Raw genomic sequence first — 14,165 nt, forward strand, 5'->3', positions numbered from 1 at the left:
TTATTCCATACTATAACCAAAAATCTCACATTTGATAGAATGTCTTTAGATCCAGAACCAGAAGTAGTGTAGTTTGTAATCCCCCAGCTGGAGGATTTGTAATTTCTTCACATGAAAAGTTATGGTCAGGATGTGTTCATGTGGATAGATGAATTATAAAACAGAGACTTTCATAGGATTTACAAAATTAATCTAAACATAGGAAAATGCTTAGAATATTCACACAAAACACCACTAGAAAGATTATAAAATACTGTTTTCACTTGCCACCCACAAGAACAAGAGACACTGATGGACACTTACTAGAACAAGCAGGAGGAAAGGGTGTGAATGAACAATAAATCTGAAAATGATGAGGTGTTCGAATCACATCGGCTAATTTGCTACAAATGGTTAGAAGTAATCACTCAGGTTCTAGGTCAGGGTTCTCAACCCCTGGGCTGTGTGTGGCTTCTCAATGTGTTTGTGCCGCCAATGCAGTATTACGTGTCATACTTTATGATAAATGATAGTTATTTCATATCAGAAAATGAGTTTTTAATGTCTCCAGTAATGGGCTGTGAGCAACCATTCAGCTTCATGAATAACATCATATCGAAAACTACGAAGTATCTTACAGATGAACGCTTGGATCAATGTGTGCATATCAAAACAAAGAAATTAAAGATGGTATTGAAAAATTACTCAAACAAAGCAATGACAAATATTTCACTACTGACTGATATTGTTAAAGAAATTTGAGTAATATTGAGCCTGCATGCAATAGGAGGCCTGATTTAGTAGCATGTTTAATAAACTGCCATGGTATTTCAATAAATGGTTCTCCTATATAGTTTTATGGCCTCTAAGCCTGTGTGGAAACATTTGATAACCTCTGGCATAAGCTGAAGTTTTTGTTCGAAGCGTGACTTACCCTATTAGCAATTGACGATCCTGGGTCTCTGCCGGGTCGAGGCGAGGTTTCTTTAGGTCGTCCCAGGAGCTGTAACAGAACAAGACCCACCATCATTCCAGCACCTGATAAATTAGTTGGCAGGTTAACAACACTGTATCAACTGGAGAATTTATTTATGAAATGATAAAATTACTGTTGTATAATTAACTTGAAAGAAACAAAGATATTGTGGTGTATTAATTATAATTTATGTTTCATATTCAAGAGATTATAAATGTGTGAATCTGGAACAGCACCTTAAAATTACCCATGACCACCTATGTTATAATAAACCTGTGTTATAAAGTAAAGAAACAAGCAAATAATACATGACTGCACAAAATGTGAAGAATCAAACTTATAATCTCTTGAACATAAATATGCATCTCCACCAGACATAACCTGCTTACCAATATGTTGAAACACTCATCAATGCATGTAACAGGGGGACTGCATCTCATGATGGCAAAATGTAAGTACTTCTAAAACTTTAAGATAAGGCTCAGAATATTGTTGTTTCCACTTCAGTTGCAGTTCTTATCAAAAGAAGAAAACAATTAACTTATTTCTTACAACAACTATTGCTTTCTACATTACTGTAATTCCAAAATATTCGTGTTTGCACACTGTATCTAAACAATTAAAGAACACCAACTAAATAAACTAACGAAGACAATGAACTAACTTACTTCAGTAACTAAAGTTACTGACAAATTGAGTCACTTACCGAAGCTCCTTGGCACAGAACAGTCCGTCAGCAATCAAAAGATAATTATGGAAGCAAATGTTCATTACCATTGCCATTACTGTTCTTACTGTACAATTGTTTCTGAGTATCTGTTACATATATAAGATGCTTAATATGAGGCATGATTCATTATTACAATGGAAGCTTCCAACAAAGACATACCAGTACATTCAGGAAGGAGAAGTCATCAAGTACCCCAGCTGCTGGATTTGATGTTGTCTTCAGATCTGCGGCTGTGGAGTTTGTAGTTGGGGGCACTGGAGCTGGTGTTGTATTCATCGCAGTGGTGGCATTTGCAGTTGTCGCACTGATCGTGGTCGTTGCTTTGGTAGTGACTGTTGCACTGGTTGAAGCTGCGCTTGTGGTTTTGCTGGTAGTGGTGGTGCTTGTGGTGGCAGTGGTTGGAGTTGTAATTATTCTGGAGTTCCTCACAATTGTAGCAAGGAATGAAGCACGTGTTGATGGTAAGAAACCTTTCTGGGGGTCAATATCCTGGACACACAAACACAAAGGTTACACACTTTTGAATCATCACAGGGTTGTACATACATATGGTTAAGAAAAATTTTGTTTTAACAGTAAGACTAAAACCATCGATGTAAATGTTGGAATGATTCCTGTTTCAAGATAAGTGATTAAGTCTGAATCTGTTCTAGCTTTATTTGGTCTGGATAATCATTTCAAAATAGACTTAGAAACACATTCATGGCCGTCACATTTGAAAGAGGCATGGACATTTTTGAGAACAGTCTGCGTAGAAATGGAAGCATAACCCCAGTTTTGTTTTAAGCTGATAACCAAATAGGGGCTCCATCAGGGGCAGTTGGAAATAGTGTCAGTGACACAAATTTTGAACACTGACTATTACTGTAAATTAGAAGAATGTTGTGATTATGTGTACAATAGATTGTTTCAAAGGTCCAGAAATGTAAATTCTATGTGTGGTACAATATTTCAGTTTCTGAAATTTGTTAGAAGGAAACTATACCTAAAATTTACATAAAAATACTGTATTCTAAGAATTAGTACTGTCTTTGAGACACAACTGAAAGAACGTACTTTGTTTCCCAGACAGTAATTAACCCTTTACATACAGGTGACTAAGATTCTATTCACTAGTTTAAGCCTTCAACTAAAACAAGTGGATAAATATCCAACCAAAGTTACTTTTAATGTGCATGGATGGTAATTTTCTGACTGAAAAATGTTATTACTAAAGATGTCTGCAAATTTTGGTGCATGAATACTGGTCCCACTTTATGTGAAATGCACTATGTTACTTGCTGGGCTTACAGCGGAGATAAAACTGATGTTTTGGATCCAATGAACCTTGGTTTCATTCTTTTAAATATCAGTAATTTGGCTGCTAGAAACACGGCAAAACTTTCTTGTAATATTGCTACAAATGAGATAAAAGATTTGGGTTTCAATTCTGATTGTGAAGAACAAAGTACCAACAATATATCTGATACATAACAATGAACATAGTAAAAATTAAATGGATGCAATGTGACTTCAGAAGGATCCCAATGAAGACTTTAATAAGTATCTTGTATTTCATAGTTGGAAAATGCACTAGGGAGACAACATTGTCTATGAAACTTATCACCCCTCAGATAAATTAACTGGGCTCTGCAGATGAAATGGGTTGAGTGTTTCTGTACAGGTAAGGTCATGAATTCCTCTGTAGTTTCAGTCACTGTAATGGAAGAGTTCTGGTCCACATGCACTCACTGCTTGAAGTTATGTTACACTGATTTTTTTCAAATACTATCAATTCTCTAACAAATTCAATAATGATTCAGCTCCTGGATGTACGTTTCAGTGGCCAAACAGGGAGTCTTCAGCCTCCATCATGCTTAAAATCTTTTCTTTTTTTTAAGTAAGAGTTTGTAGTCAACATTGATGCCTGCAGCTTGCAACTTGGGATGATGGGAGACAAGATACCAAGGAACTTGAATTAAGTACTGCAAGGGAGATCAGAAAGATATCTACAATATTGGAATATTTTTGTTGTATGACTGGAAACACTGCTGAGGCCTGGTCATACTGTAATTTAAGGTAAGTTAGTGGCTTGCCATGAAAGTTGTTCTGTTGTCCATTTGTGTTGAGTGAGTTTGTCATAAATGTGGCTGCTTCACTAGATGTTTATACCAAGGTAAAACAACATCCTGTAGTTCATCTTTTCTGGTCTGGAGTAGTGAAAAGGCCAGTAATCTACCATTGACAGATTTCCCAGTATAGGAAGCATTGTATGCCACAACGAAGTATGTACAAGTGTTGTTGACACTGACAAGTCAGGGAGCCCACTTGCAACCAAAAATGTTGAGTGCACTCAAACAACAATTCTTGTTTAGAATCATACACTAATGTTGGCTGTCACTGGTGTAAATCTGTGGAGGAGCAGCTGTATTTACACCATGGACATTCAGTACAAACAGGCCACAACTGAACTACACTCACAGCACGCAGTCTGACCTTGAGATACAGTATGACTAGACTTCATCACAGCTACCAGTCATATAAAATATTTGTATCTAAAATATAATACAATCCACAATTTACATTTTGAGAGCTTTTAAATAATATTTAATTTCCTAGTTTCACAGTTCACATATACTGAATTTTCAACAGACACCCCCCCCCCCCCTCACCACAGAGGCCCTATTTTTTCTTAAACAGTTATAATTTAATCCTATACAGACAATACTGAAATGTTTTTCAGACATTTTTAAACTATAACCAACAATGTTGTCTGATTTGACATGGTTTTCTTCATCTCCCAATATGTTAAGTTATTTTAACTTTCTGAATAGAATACTAGATATTTCTTGGGCATGTGAAGTGTATGAGGTGATGTCAGTGTTACAATTAATGAAGTTTTACATCCACTCACCAATGCATTGGATATGAGATTTCCCAGAGCAAATCCTGATGTCTGTGTTGGTGCTTCAGTTGGTGCTGGACGTTGCTACGAAAACAAAGCATTAAAAGCAGTTATCAAAATTATGTCGGTCTGTGTCTTTGCCAACCCACTGGAAAGAAGTGGAAATACTCAAGAAATAAATAGAAAGAATAATATGAAAAAAACCCAATAATAACCAAACTGGAAAGCTGTCATCTATACTGGAATACACATGTGCATTCTTTGTAAATTTTGAATTATTAATAAAGATATATGAGTTATCTTGTTTAAAAAAGCTTTAGTTTGCAGCAATACGAATCATGTGGTCTTAATGTCTTCTTCAAGTAACATAAATCAATATTGATAGGCACATTAGTTCTGTCATAGCATAACAGTCTACTGTCTGCTTTTAACATATGCTTACAATACATAAAGCCACCATCACTTCAAGACCACAGATACAATCATGTTTACTGATACTACTTCGTGGGATATAAGTTTTTGTACAGGTTATTTATGTAATTGTTTAGCAGCATACCTGAAGTCCTGTAGCCACAGCTGATGAGAGTTGAACCTGTAATGCAAGATACACTCACAGTATGTTCAGAAATAACTTCAGTAATCATACAGACAATGGTGGCCACATATAACCATGTACGTCACATGTATTTTTCATCTAAAACATCTATTTTTAAGACAGACGCAGCATATGTTTTAGCTCATGAATGTGCCCACAGCAAACATTTACTTCAGAAATGTTCTAATAGTTCCAAAATTTCCATGCTCACAAACCCTGAAAAAATCACAATACACAAATTAGCACCTAAAATTACATTTTCCCCTTATGAATTTCTACCTACATGCCTGCTTCACCTGGTTCATCAACCTGTGGCTAAAGCTATCCATATGTTTCACAAATCTTCCAAAATAAAAAAAGTTACTATATGTATCTCATACTACAGTCAGAGCAGGATATAAAAATAGAACACATTTATGAAATAAACAAATAGGGCTACAACACACATAACCTTTTTTATTATTAATTTACCTTAAAACAACCATCACACAAAGGCAGCCATGATTCTTTCTGTTTCTATAGTGGGCTTTTCTGTAGTATTTTACGCATGTTCCCAAGTGTCTTGTAAACCAATAATCATGATCAATGGTTTTCAGAGTCTTACAGTATATAACAAAGACAACGTCCTCCATTAACTATCCTACAACTGAATGAAGGAAAATATTGTTTTTGGAGGACTAGAAAGGGCGATAGTTTCAGCTTGACTTTCGGCTTCATATCACGTTCTTCCCGGTTTCCAGCCAACATTCATGAGCACTCAACCGTCCAGCTGTTATAACCACCGAAAAACATGGCCACCATTATCCATACAGAATAAGTTTAATCAAGTTCAAAAATTCACAATTTTAATCTCAGCATGTGCATACATACATGCAAAACTTTCATGCTCTCCAAAGTGTTTTCAAAATAAAAATGCAGAGTATTAGTAGATATTCATTAACATGGGAATAAAGTTTTTGACATTTCTGGGAATGCAATCAACATCCTTTCTGGTATTAGGCATACTTTGATACTATGCTAATTTGCCATGTTTAAAGTTTTCTGTAACAGTTCACACTTTCAACACTTTTCTGGTTTCATCTGTAGTATTATGTTAAATCTGTTAATGTGAACAATTTTTCCTCACAATTGATTGCTTAGAAATGAATATGTAAAATCTTTAGTTGCTGTACAGGAGCAGCATGCAAGATATTCAGTGTAAGTTTTGGTCAGTTTATACTGATATGTTACTGTAAAATTTAGATAACCAAATTGATCGCAGTTCAGGAAGTGTGGCGCTGTAAGTAATGACATAGAACCAGGTATATATAACAGTAAATGATATGGCACTATAGTCAACGATTCTAAACCTTACAACAGTGATCCCCAATGCGGTGCCCGCGGACGCCATGGCGCCCTCCAAGGCTTTTTTTGGGTGCCCACGTTGATATGGAAAAAGGTTAAATTAACATGAAGTGGAGGAGAGAAGATGCTATTGAATTTTAAAATACACATTTTCTGTAAAATTAAATTTATTCTAACTACTGAAACTAAAATAAAAAGTATAATACATTCCCTCAAATTAAAAAAAACAAAACAAGAAACTTATCAGGTTACTTTGACATGACAAGCAAAAATTTGAAAGCTTTTCAGCTGTTGTTAGTCACCCATTATCCCACATTTGTAATAATCATTATACACAGGAATTTACTCAGTTCATCTTCACTACTTTGCAAGAAAGGTGATAAAACTAGGCCATTTTCACTAGTAACTACTTCGTGCAAAATACCTAAGAAGATTATGTACAGTAGGTTAAGTCATCATACGAATACTAACAACATATTGGTCCCAGAACAATTTGTGTCCAAGAAAGGTGTTTTCACTGAAGAAGCAACCTTCAAACAGACAATGTGCAAAAATGCAATAATAAAAAATGCATGTTGGAGAAATTTTCTGTGATTTAGAAAAAGCTTTTGACTGTATAAATCATGAAATATTGATAACAAAATTACATTTTTATGGCATTCGCAGAAAAGCTGCAAAATCGTTCAGATCCTTTCTAACAGATCAAATACCAAGTGTCAAAGTAAAATCACCTTAAAACATGGAGTTTCCCAGGGGTCAATTCTAGGGCCCTTTCTTTTCATAATATACATAAATGACCTTCCTCCAACAATGAATACCTTATTAGAACCCATAATATTTGCTGATGGCACAGGTGTCATAATATTTAGTAAAAATGTTGATGATTTCAGTGCAACATCAAACATAGTTCTCTCTCACATCCTTTTGTAATCTGACCAACTACTGGGTGCATGCAATGTAACAAAGATGTATGTATGAACAGTGACCCATGCAAGTATGGTCTTGCATGCAGTGTGTATTCACAGGCCTTCCCAAACCACAACTACAAATACAGAAGCTTACTTGCACATCTTCATCCTGAATAACATTCCTTGCAGTATCTGAGCCATCATCAAAGCCTGGTGCTTGTAGTGCAACCTCATTACTATATACAGAATGTGCCGGTGCTGGAGTCGTGGTGCTAAAATAGCGGTGGTCTGGATAAAAGGGATTACGGCGAGCTATTTCATTTTCATGTACCTGTTCTTTGAAGTCTGAGTTTGGAAGTTTCCTGAACACTGTTCCATTGGGGTAGATCCCAAATATAACATATGGTACTGGGGTATGAATTGTTGTTGTAAACACTTGAGGGGCTGCGGTTGTAGTCGTCTGCGTGACAGAGAGTGGTTGGACATTACTATTTGCAGTCTGTGATGTAATTATAGGGGGAGTTGTAACTTGTGGCTGGGCAGTGCTGGGAGCAACTGTTATCGTTTCAGATGTGGTTGTGGTTGTTGGAATGGTTCTGGTTATTGGTAAAGCTGTGGTTGTAGGAATTTTTGTTGGAAATGTGGTTATTGTTACAGCTGTGGTAGTAGGAATGGTTGTCATTGAAATGGTTGAGGCAACTGGTTCAGCTGTTGTAGGAATGGTTGTGGTTGTTGGAATATTTGTGGTTACTGGTACAGATGTTGTAGGAATGGTTGTGGTTGTTGGAATAATTGTGGTTACTGGTACAGATGTTGTAGGAATGGTTGTGGTTGTTGGAATACTTATGGTTAGTGGTACAGTTGTAGGAATGATTGTGGTTGTTGGAATGGTTGTGGTTGTTGGAATAGTTGTGGTTACTGGTACAGCTGTTGTAGGAATGGTTGTGGGAATGGTTGTTTCTTCATTTGTAGGTATATTTATGGTTATTGGCATGGTTGTGGTTAATGGAATGGCCATGCCTTGTGCTACTGTTATTAGTTCTGTTGTGGTTGGTAAATCTGAAGTTGACACAGAAGTGACTGGAACATCAGTGGTTGATAGACTTGTAGTTTGCAAGTTTAGAGTGTCAAACGTTGTAGTCGATATGTCCAGTAATGACATATTTATGATTAGCTCAGTGGCTGTTTGTGGTAGATCTGTGGTTGTAAAAATGTTTGGTACCTCTGTGGCTGCTCGAGTCTGAACACTGCGTGGTCTGGGTGTTGTTGCAGAAGTAGTCCTTTGAATGCTGTTGTCAGCAATGGTTGATATAGAATTTGTAGCTGGTTCCAGGGCATTTTTAACCTCTCGCACTCTGACAACACGGGACATGCTGTTCAGTTTAGGCCTAGGAGTAGTAGTCAACCTCACTGGCATGTAGTCTGTCATAGCTGGGGCAGGAGTAGTTATCTTTATGGCCATAGCTGGAGGGGAAACAGTAGTTGACAGGAAAATGTCACGAAAGTTTGACAACCAGTTCTTATTAAAGTTTTTATTTTGGGGAAAAACGGTAGTTTTTGATTTTTGGTCTAATGTAAAGTATGCTTCAGTGGTCAAGCTTTTGTATTTTTGTGTGTCTGGAGTGTTCTTTTTGTTATTAATACTGATCTTCATGATTGGTGGTGTTTCAGTTGGGAAACTTTCTTTAGATTCATTTTGTATTTCTTTTGATGTAGTTAGAGGTAAATTAGTCAGAAAGTTCTGCCTTGGTTTGGCAGTAAATTCCACTGTCTCTGTGTTTTTAAGCATGTCTTTTGCAGCAGTTATGTTTATATTTGAGGAGTTTTTTGTTGATATTACAGAATTGATCTCAGAATTTTTTATACCTTTTTGTAGATTCCAATTTTCATGAGAGAGAGAATTATTAGAAAGAGCACTGGACTGTTGATTTGTGAGTCTATTCCTGTTGTTTGAATGTTTTGTTGTAGCACTTCTAGTAACTGTTTGTTCCACAGAGATAGACAGTGGAGTGAAATTACGGCTATTGACAAAAAACTTGGACCCTGGAGCCCATTTAGTGTTTTGATAACTTGAAGAACTGAGTGTGGAATCCTTGCTTGGTGATGGAGTGGGAGAGATAGGTTCGGATGTGATGGAACTCTTCCAACTAGATGGTGTACTCATCTTGGTGACATCCAGAAGATTCAGGGCATCAGAGGCTGTGTCCTGCAAGGATGACAAATTCAATAAGTTCCTTCAACCAGCAGTGTACTTGGTGGTACTGTAACAGGCTTAATAATGCCTATGAAGTAATGTGTTGTGCTGTGTATGCCATAATTAATCTTTCAAACATTCGTTCCACATAGAACACAGAAAATTAAATGTTGCCTGCAACAATTAAGGTACTAAAATACAGTACATAAAATGATTTATGACTGATCTGATTGTGCCAGGAAAAAGTGAAATTCAATGGCATGAAAAAAGGTTATAAGGTAAAGCTTAACTATATGCTATATATGCAATTGTTTCCTGTCTTCAAGAAAACATCTCAGTTACAAAGGTCAGTTGATGAAAAAGGTCACTGTTTATTTTGAGAATTGAATAAAATAAATAAATTCACTTTATGAGCAAAATCCAGAGTTACTTGAATGTTAAAGGAGGTGGTACACAGTTACTACTGCATGCTATATTAATAGCATATCCTGTTTATGGTATCTGCCAACATTTCTTTGGCATGAATACGTTTTTCATTAAATAGCATAACCTTACTTCATACACCTTCTACTTCCCTATAAGCCATCCTATGCTGCAAATAAAATGCCTGAAAGAACTACAATTAGGCTGAATGTTTCTATCATGTTATGGTTCGCAGAATTCAAACACATTCAGTACGTGGTTTTTCTTGCATTAAATAAACTCTATAATATTTCTTGTGAATCTGATTTCTTGTCTCTTATACATCTCACATGATCAATACTGGATTAGTTGAAAATAGGAGTCACAGTGCTGAACACTATGAGACAAATGCTCATGTCCCTCAGAGCAGAAGAGAGAGAGAAAAAAAGGAAACAATTGTGGGCTATATTGTGACGGGATGTAGCAAACATTTATAGAAATTGGAAAAACAAAAATTAAAATTTCAATAGATAAAATTAGATAAGAGTATGTTTATGTGTAGGTAACACTGACAAATTAATGTAACTCATAATTTTATTAGCTTCATAACTTCAGTTAGGAATCAAAAGTGGGAAACATTTTTATGAAATGAATAACTGATTAATTATTGACAATGCTGATGGGTAAATATGGATCTTGATCAAAATATGTTTGATAAAACTTTAATATACTGACACCAAATGATGTAAAAATATGCTCTCAGAGTCAAAATGTTCAGTACAGGCTGAAATTCACATTGGCAGATGTAATAGGTACAATGCAAAACTTTGCAGGTCTAAAAGTTTGTGAAAAATTTGATATCAATACCATTTATATTGCAATTAAGTTTTTGCTAACATAGTATAAGTCACTATTTCCCAAACTTTTTCCTTCATTACCCAAAACCGCTTATCAGAAAGTCCTTTCTTTACCCAATGTAGGTAAAACACTAACTGTACAGAAAACATATGAGAAGTGAAGAGAGATCGGTAAAAATAGGAAGCAAACAATATGTTTGATGCAATGTCTTTATTTTAAACATCTCTAAACATTATAGCTGCCACAAAAAATTTGGTAATTATTCACCATGAATATTTCATAACCCAGGTCCCAGCTAATGAGTACAATGTCAATGCTCCATCTTATTTACTAGTTCCACAAAATTGGGAGCAATAGGAGACATAGCACACCTCACAACGTATTCAGGGTTCAGCAAACAGTTTCGTTTTGTGCTCTTTATGAAGGCAAGAGAGGAAAATCCTACTTCACACATGTGGGTGCTTGGAAACTGCAATAATTGCATCACGGCCTCCCCAGCTACCACAGGATATTCATCGTGAATTGATAACCAGAAAGACTCCAAATGGTCTTTTTTTCTTCAAATAACAATTTGCACTGACTGCTTGACCTAAGCTCCATCATTTGCTTTGCAAAACCATTAACACTATCGGGGATTTCAGTCAAGTCACAAAGAAATGGGCGTATCGTTACCCAGAGAAAAACCACTTTTACCCAGGTTTGGGAAGCACTGGTATAAGTGAAAATTAGGCCACTCTTACACCCATCCCAAAATGTTCTCCAATAGACTTTGGTCCTTTAAAATATTGATGAGGATGAAGATAAGAAGAATGGATCCCCAGCTTTCAAGCTTAGAAATGATAACTGATGTGTTAAGGTTCAAATACACTGCAGCAGTGTAACTCTGTGTAACCTTATTGTTCTCCGCTCTTAATATACAAAGTGTTAAAAAATTCATGAGACACATTCCTGGCACATATTCTAGTTGTCAAAAACTGAATTACATTGAAATCAAAAAACAAAATATAATATTATATGAAATGTTGAAAATATTTACCATGTTAAGTGGTGCATGCATATACTCTTTTCCTCATGTCTGATCCATCTCAATGAAGAGTTTATGCAGTGAAGTTTAAAATGCATACGTTAATATTTTGTTTAAATTATTCTGGTGTGAATGGGTTGTTTTTGTATATATTCTGCTTCAAATACCCCCAAAGATAGAAAACTGGTGGCAATAGATCCACAGACAAAGGGAGCCACAATTTTGAAATAATGAAACCGCTGAAGAACTCACTCAACATCTGCATTCTTGAATTTGCTGTATGAACCATGTATCCATACCATGATTCAGGAGCGAAGCTTGTAGATGAGCCAACAGTTTCCAACTATCTTTTTCTAATTCAAAAGATAAATGATTAGAACAGCTTGCAGATGATGGTACATGGAGAGCAGAAGTAGTATTAGACAGGTACAAGAATTTACAGGACCCAGTGTTGTACTGGTTCATAATTCAACACCTGGCATCATGGATTATTTTTGTCCCATTGAATATTCCAAACTCTTCCTCGCACAGTTTCTGGTCACATTATTATTGGAGGAATGAAATCTGTACAGCTGTCAGTATAGTGTCATGCAAGCAACTGGCAGCCTGCCAATACAAGATATCACAAGTAAAGAGGTGAAAAATTTCAAAGCACCTATTTTTTATAGGGGACACAAGAAGAGTTACTGGTGCACTACAAACAGTACTAGACATCTGTTCTGTCTAAAGGAATTACCCAAATCCTCTTTGTTCATATTTTAATATTATGCTAATAATGAATCCCCCTCCTCCACATAGAATGAAGCAGAAGTTGGATCACCTGTGGAAACTGAATAGTGCATGTACTGAAATTCACGATACTTCAAGGTGTACTAAAAGTGTTGACCTCTACAACAGAAAATTTTCTCTGTGACCCTGTTTGGCATAACAGAAGAAATACCCCAAAATTTTGGCCCCAGATCCATGAAAAGAAAGAAATTAAATATTATAAGTAAAGACGAGAGAAGTATCACAGCAGTATGCTAGAAAGACTACTTAGGCAAGTACAGCTGTAGCTGATGAAATTTTTGGTATGAACAATGCCTTAACACCCCTAATTAGTGCCACATAGTTGCATCACACTAATAATGGGATGTATCTAAAAATTACAAAGATGACAGTCTCTAGTTGCATGATGTTCACACCAAGTTCTATATATAAATGTAAATTATTTTAAAATTATTGAATAAGGCATACACATGGACATGGTGGGTAGTATTACTCTCTTTTGTTACAAAATAAAGAAAATTGACTGAAAATTAATTGAACGTTTTGATCTTTAATAAATGCACTTAAGAAACAAAAGACTGCAGAAAATTGTTCATAAATGCATGTCCTGGTTAATCTGTTCATTAATTTTATATCTGAAGGCTCAGAAACTGATATTTCCATTCTTCCTCTTGTGTGTACTCTCAGTACAGCTTGGTTTGAGTGTGTAGGATCATGTAAAATAAAGAAGTCAAATCTTTCTAAGAAATATCAAACCACTTTATTGAAACTACCAAATACAAAACTATAAGAAATCTATGGTGTATAAAAAATAAAATCATTTATAAAAAGACTAGTCTGTTTGCTTTTCATCAAATAGCCACTGCTACTGGTTCCACTACATCTAACATAATATCACAGCTCTCTGTTCAAACAGACCAACAGGCAATGATAAATAAAGCAGCAATTCTAGAATATAGACTGGCACATGTGAAGAGTTAAACGAATCTTGTCTTCAGCTTGCCATCCTCACATCACAACTGGTTTGCCCAAGGGGACTGAAGTTCTGATCAGATGAAGCCAAGGAAGGATACCATTTTTCTGATGGCCTTCACAGAACACAGAAACAAACTAATGTTACATCTAATTAAGCTTTAGCACACAGGGATTGGGAATTTAAACTCCTGTACTAAGGGGCTACTAACCAGATTTAATGACTGAGCAGTATGCTGCTATTATGCACAGTTAGTTGGAACGCACATAAAATAATTTGTGACAAACAAATAAATGTCCCATGACTTATGCCATCCTGTCACTTGTATCAACATAGCTCATGCGTGTCGTAGTTTTGTACTATTTGGTGCTTCAGAGCATTCCACAATTCATACAACAAATTCCCTTCACCTGCAGATGGATGTGTTATACCTGCCTCTCTTCTTCCCAGCACACTGCTCTGATGTCGCTATCATCTCTATTTATACAGTATACTATTTCCTCCTTTCTAGGGCCCCAGAAACAAAAATT

General features: G+C 35.9%; 1 protein-coding gene and 1 long non-coding RNA gene across 14 annotated transcripts in view; one reads left to right on the top strand and one right to left on the bottom strand.

Moving 5' to 3' along the window:
- LOC110839576 (uncharacterized) overlaps positions 1–14,165 on the bottom strand; it is a 146,112-nt gene that overhangs the window by 23,816 nt on the left and 108,131 nt on the right. For 11 of the 13 annotated variants that reach the window (XR_015532570.1, XM_087340448.1, XM_087340470.1 and 8 more), the window contains 5 exons: positions 7,571–9,622; positions 5,126–5,161; positions 4,579–4,653; positions 1,845–2,174; positions 914–982 (listed from right to left, as the gene is read on the bottom strand). Coding sequence is in view for 12 of the 13 variants with exons in the window: in XM_087340448.1 (XP_087196574.1) it covers positions 914–982; positions 1,845–2,174; positions 4,579–4,653; positions 5,126–5,161; positions 7,571–9,622 (2,562 nt within the window). In the remaining variant the exon portion in view is untranslated. The remainder of the gene's footprint in view (positions 1–913; positions 983–1,844; positions 2,175–4,578; positions 4,654–5,125; positions 5,162–7,570; positions 9,623–14,165) is intronic. The other 2 variants (XM_087340472.1, XM_087340439.1) reach the window with 2 other exon arrangements.
- Positions 5,988–10,029, top strand: LOC147874894 (uncharacterized). Its single transcript, XR_015532614.1, has 2 exons — positions 5,988–6,361; positions 9,412–10,029. It is a non-coding gene; the product is annotated as an uncharacterized LOC147874894 (long non-coding RNA).

This window comes from Zootermopsis nevadensis, unplaced genomic scaffold (assembly GCF_977971745.1).
Source record: "Zootermopsis nevadensis isolate Lab colony 2312 unplaced genomic scaffold, Znev_1.0 Znev_ptg000003l, whole genome shotgun sequence".
Lineage (NCBI taxonomy): Eukaryota > Metazoa > Arthropoda > Insecta > Blattodea > Termopsidae > Zootermopsis > Zootermopsis nevadensis.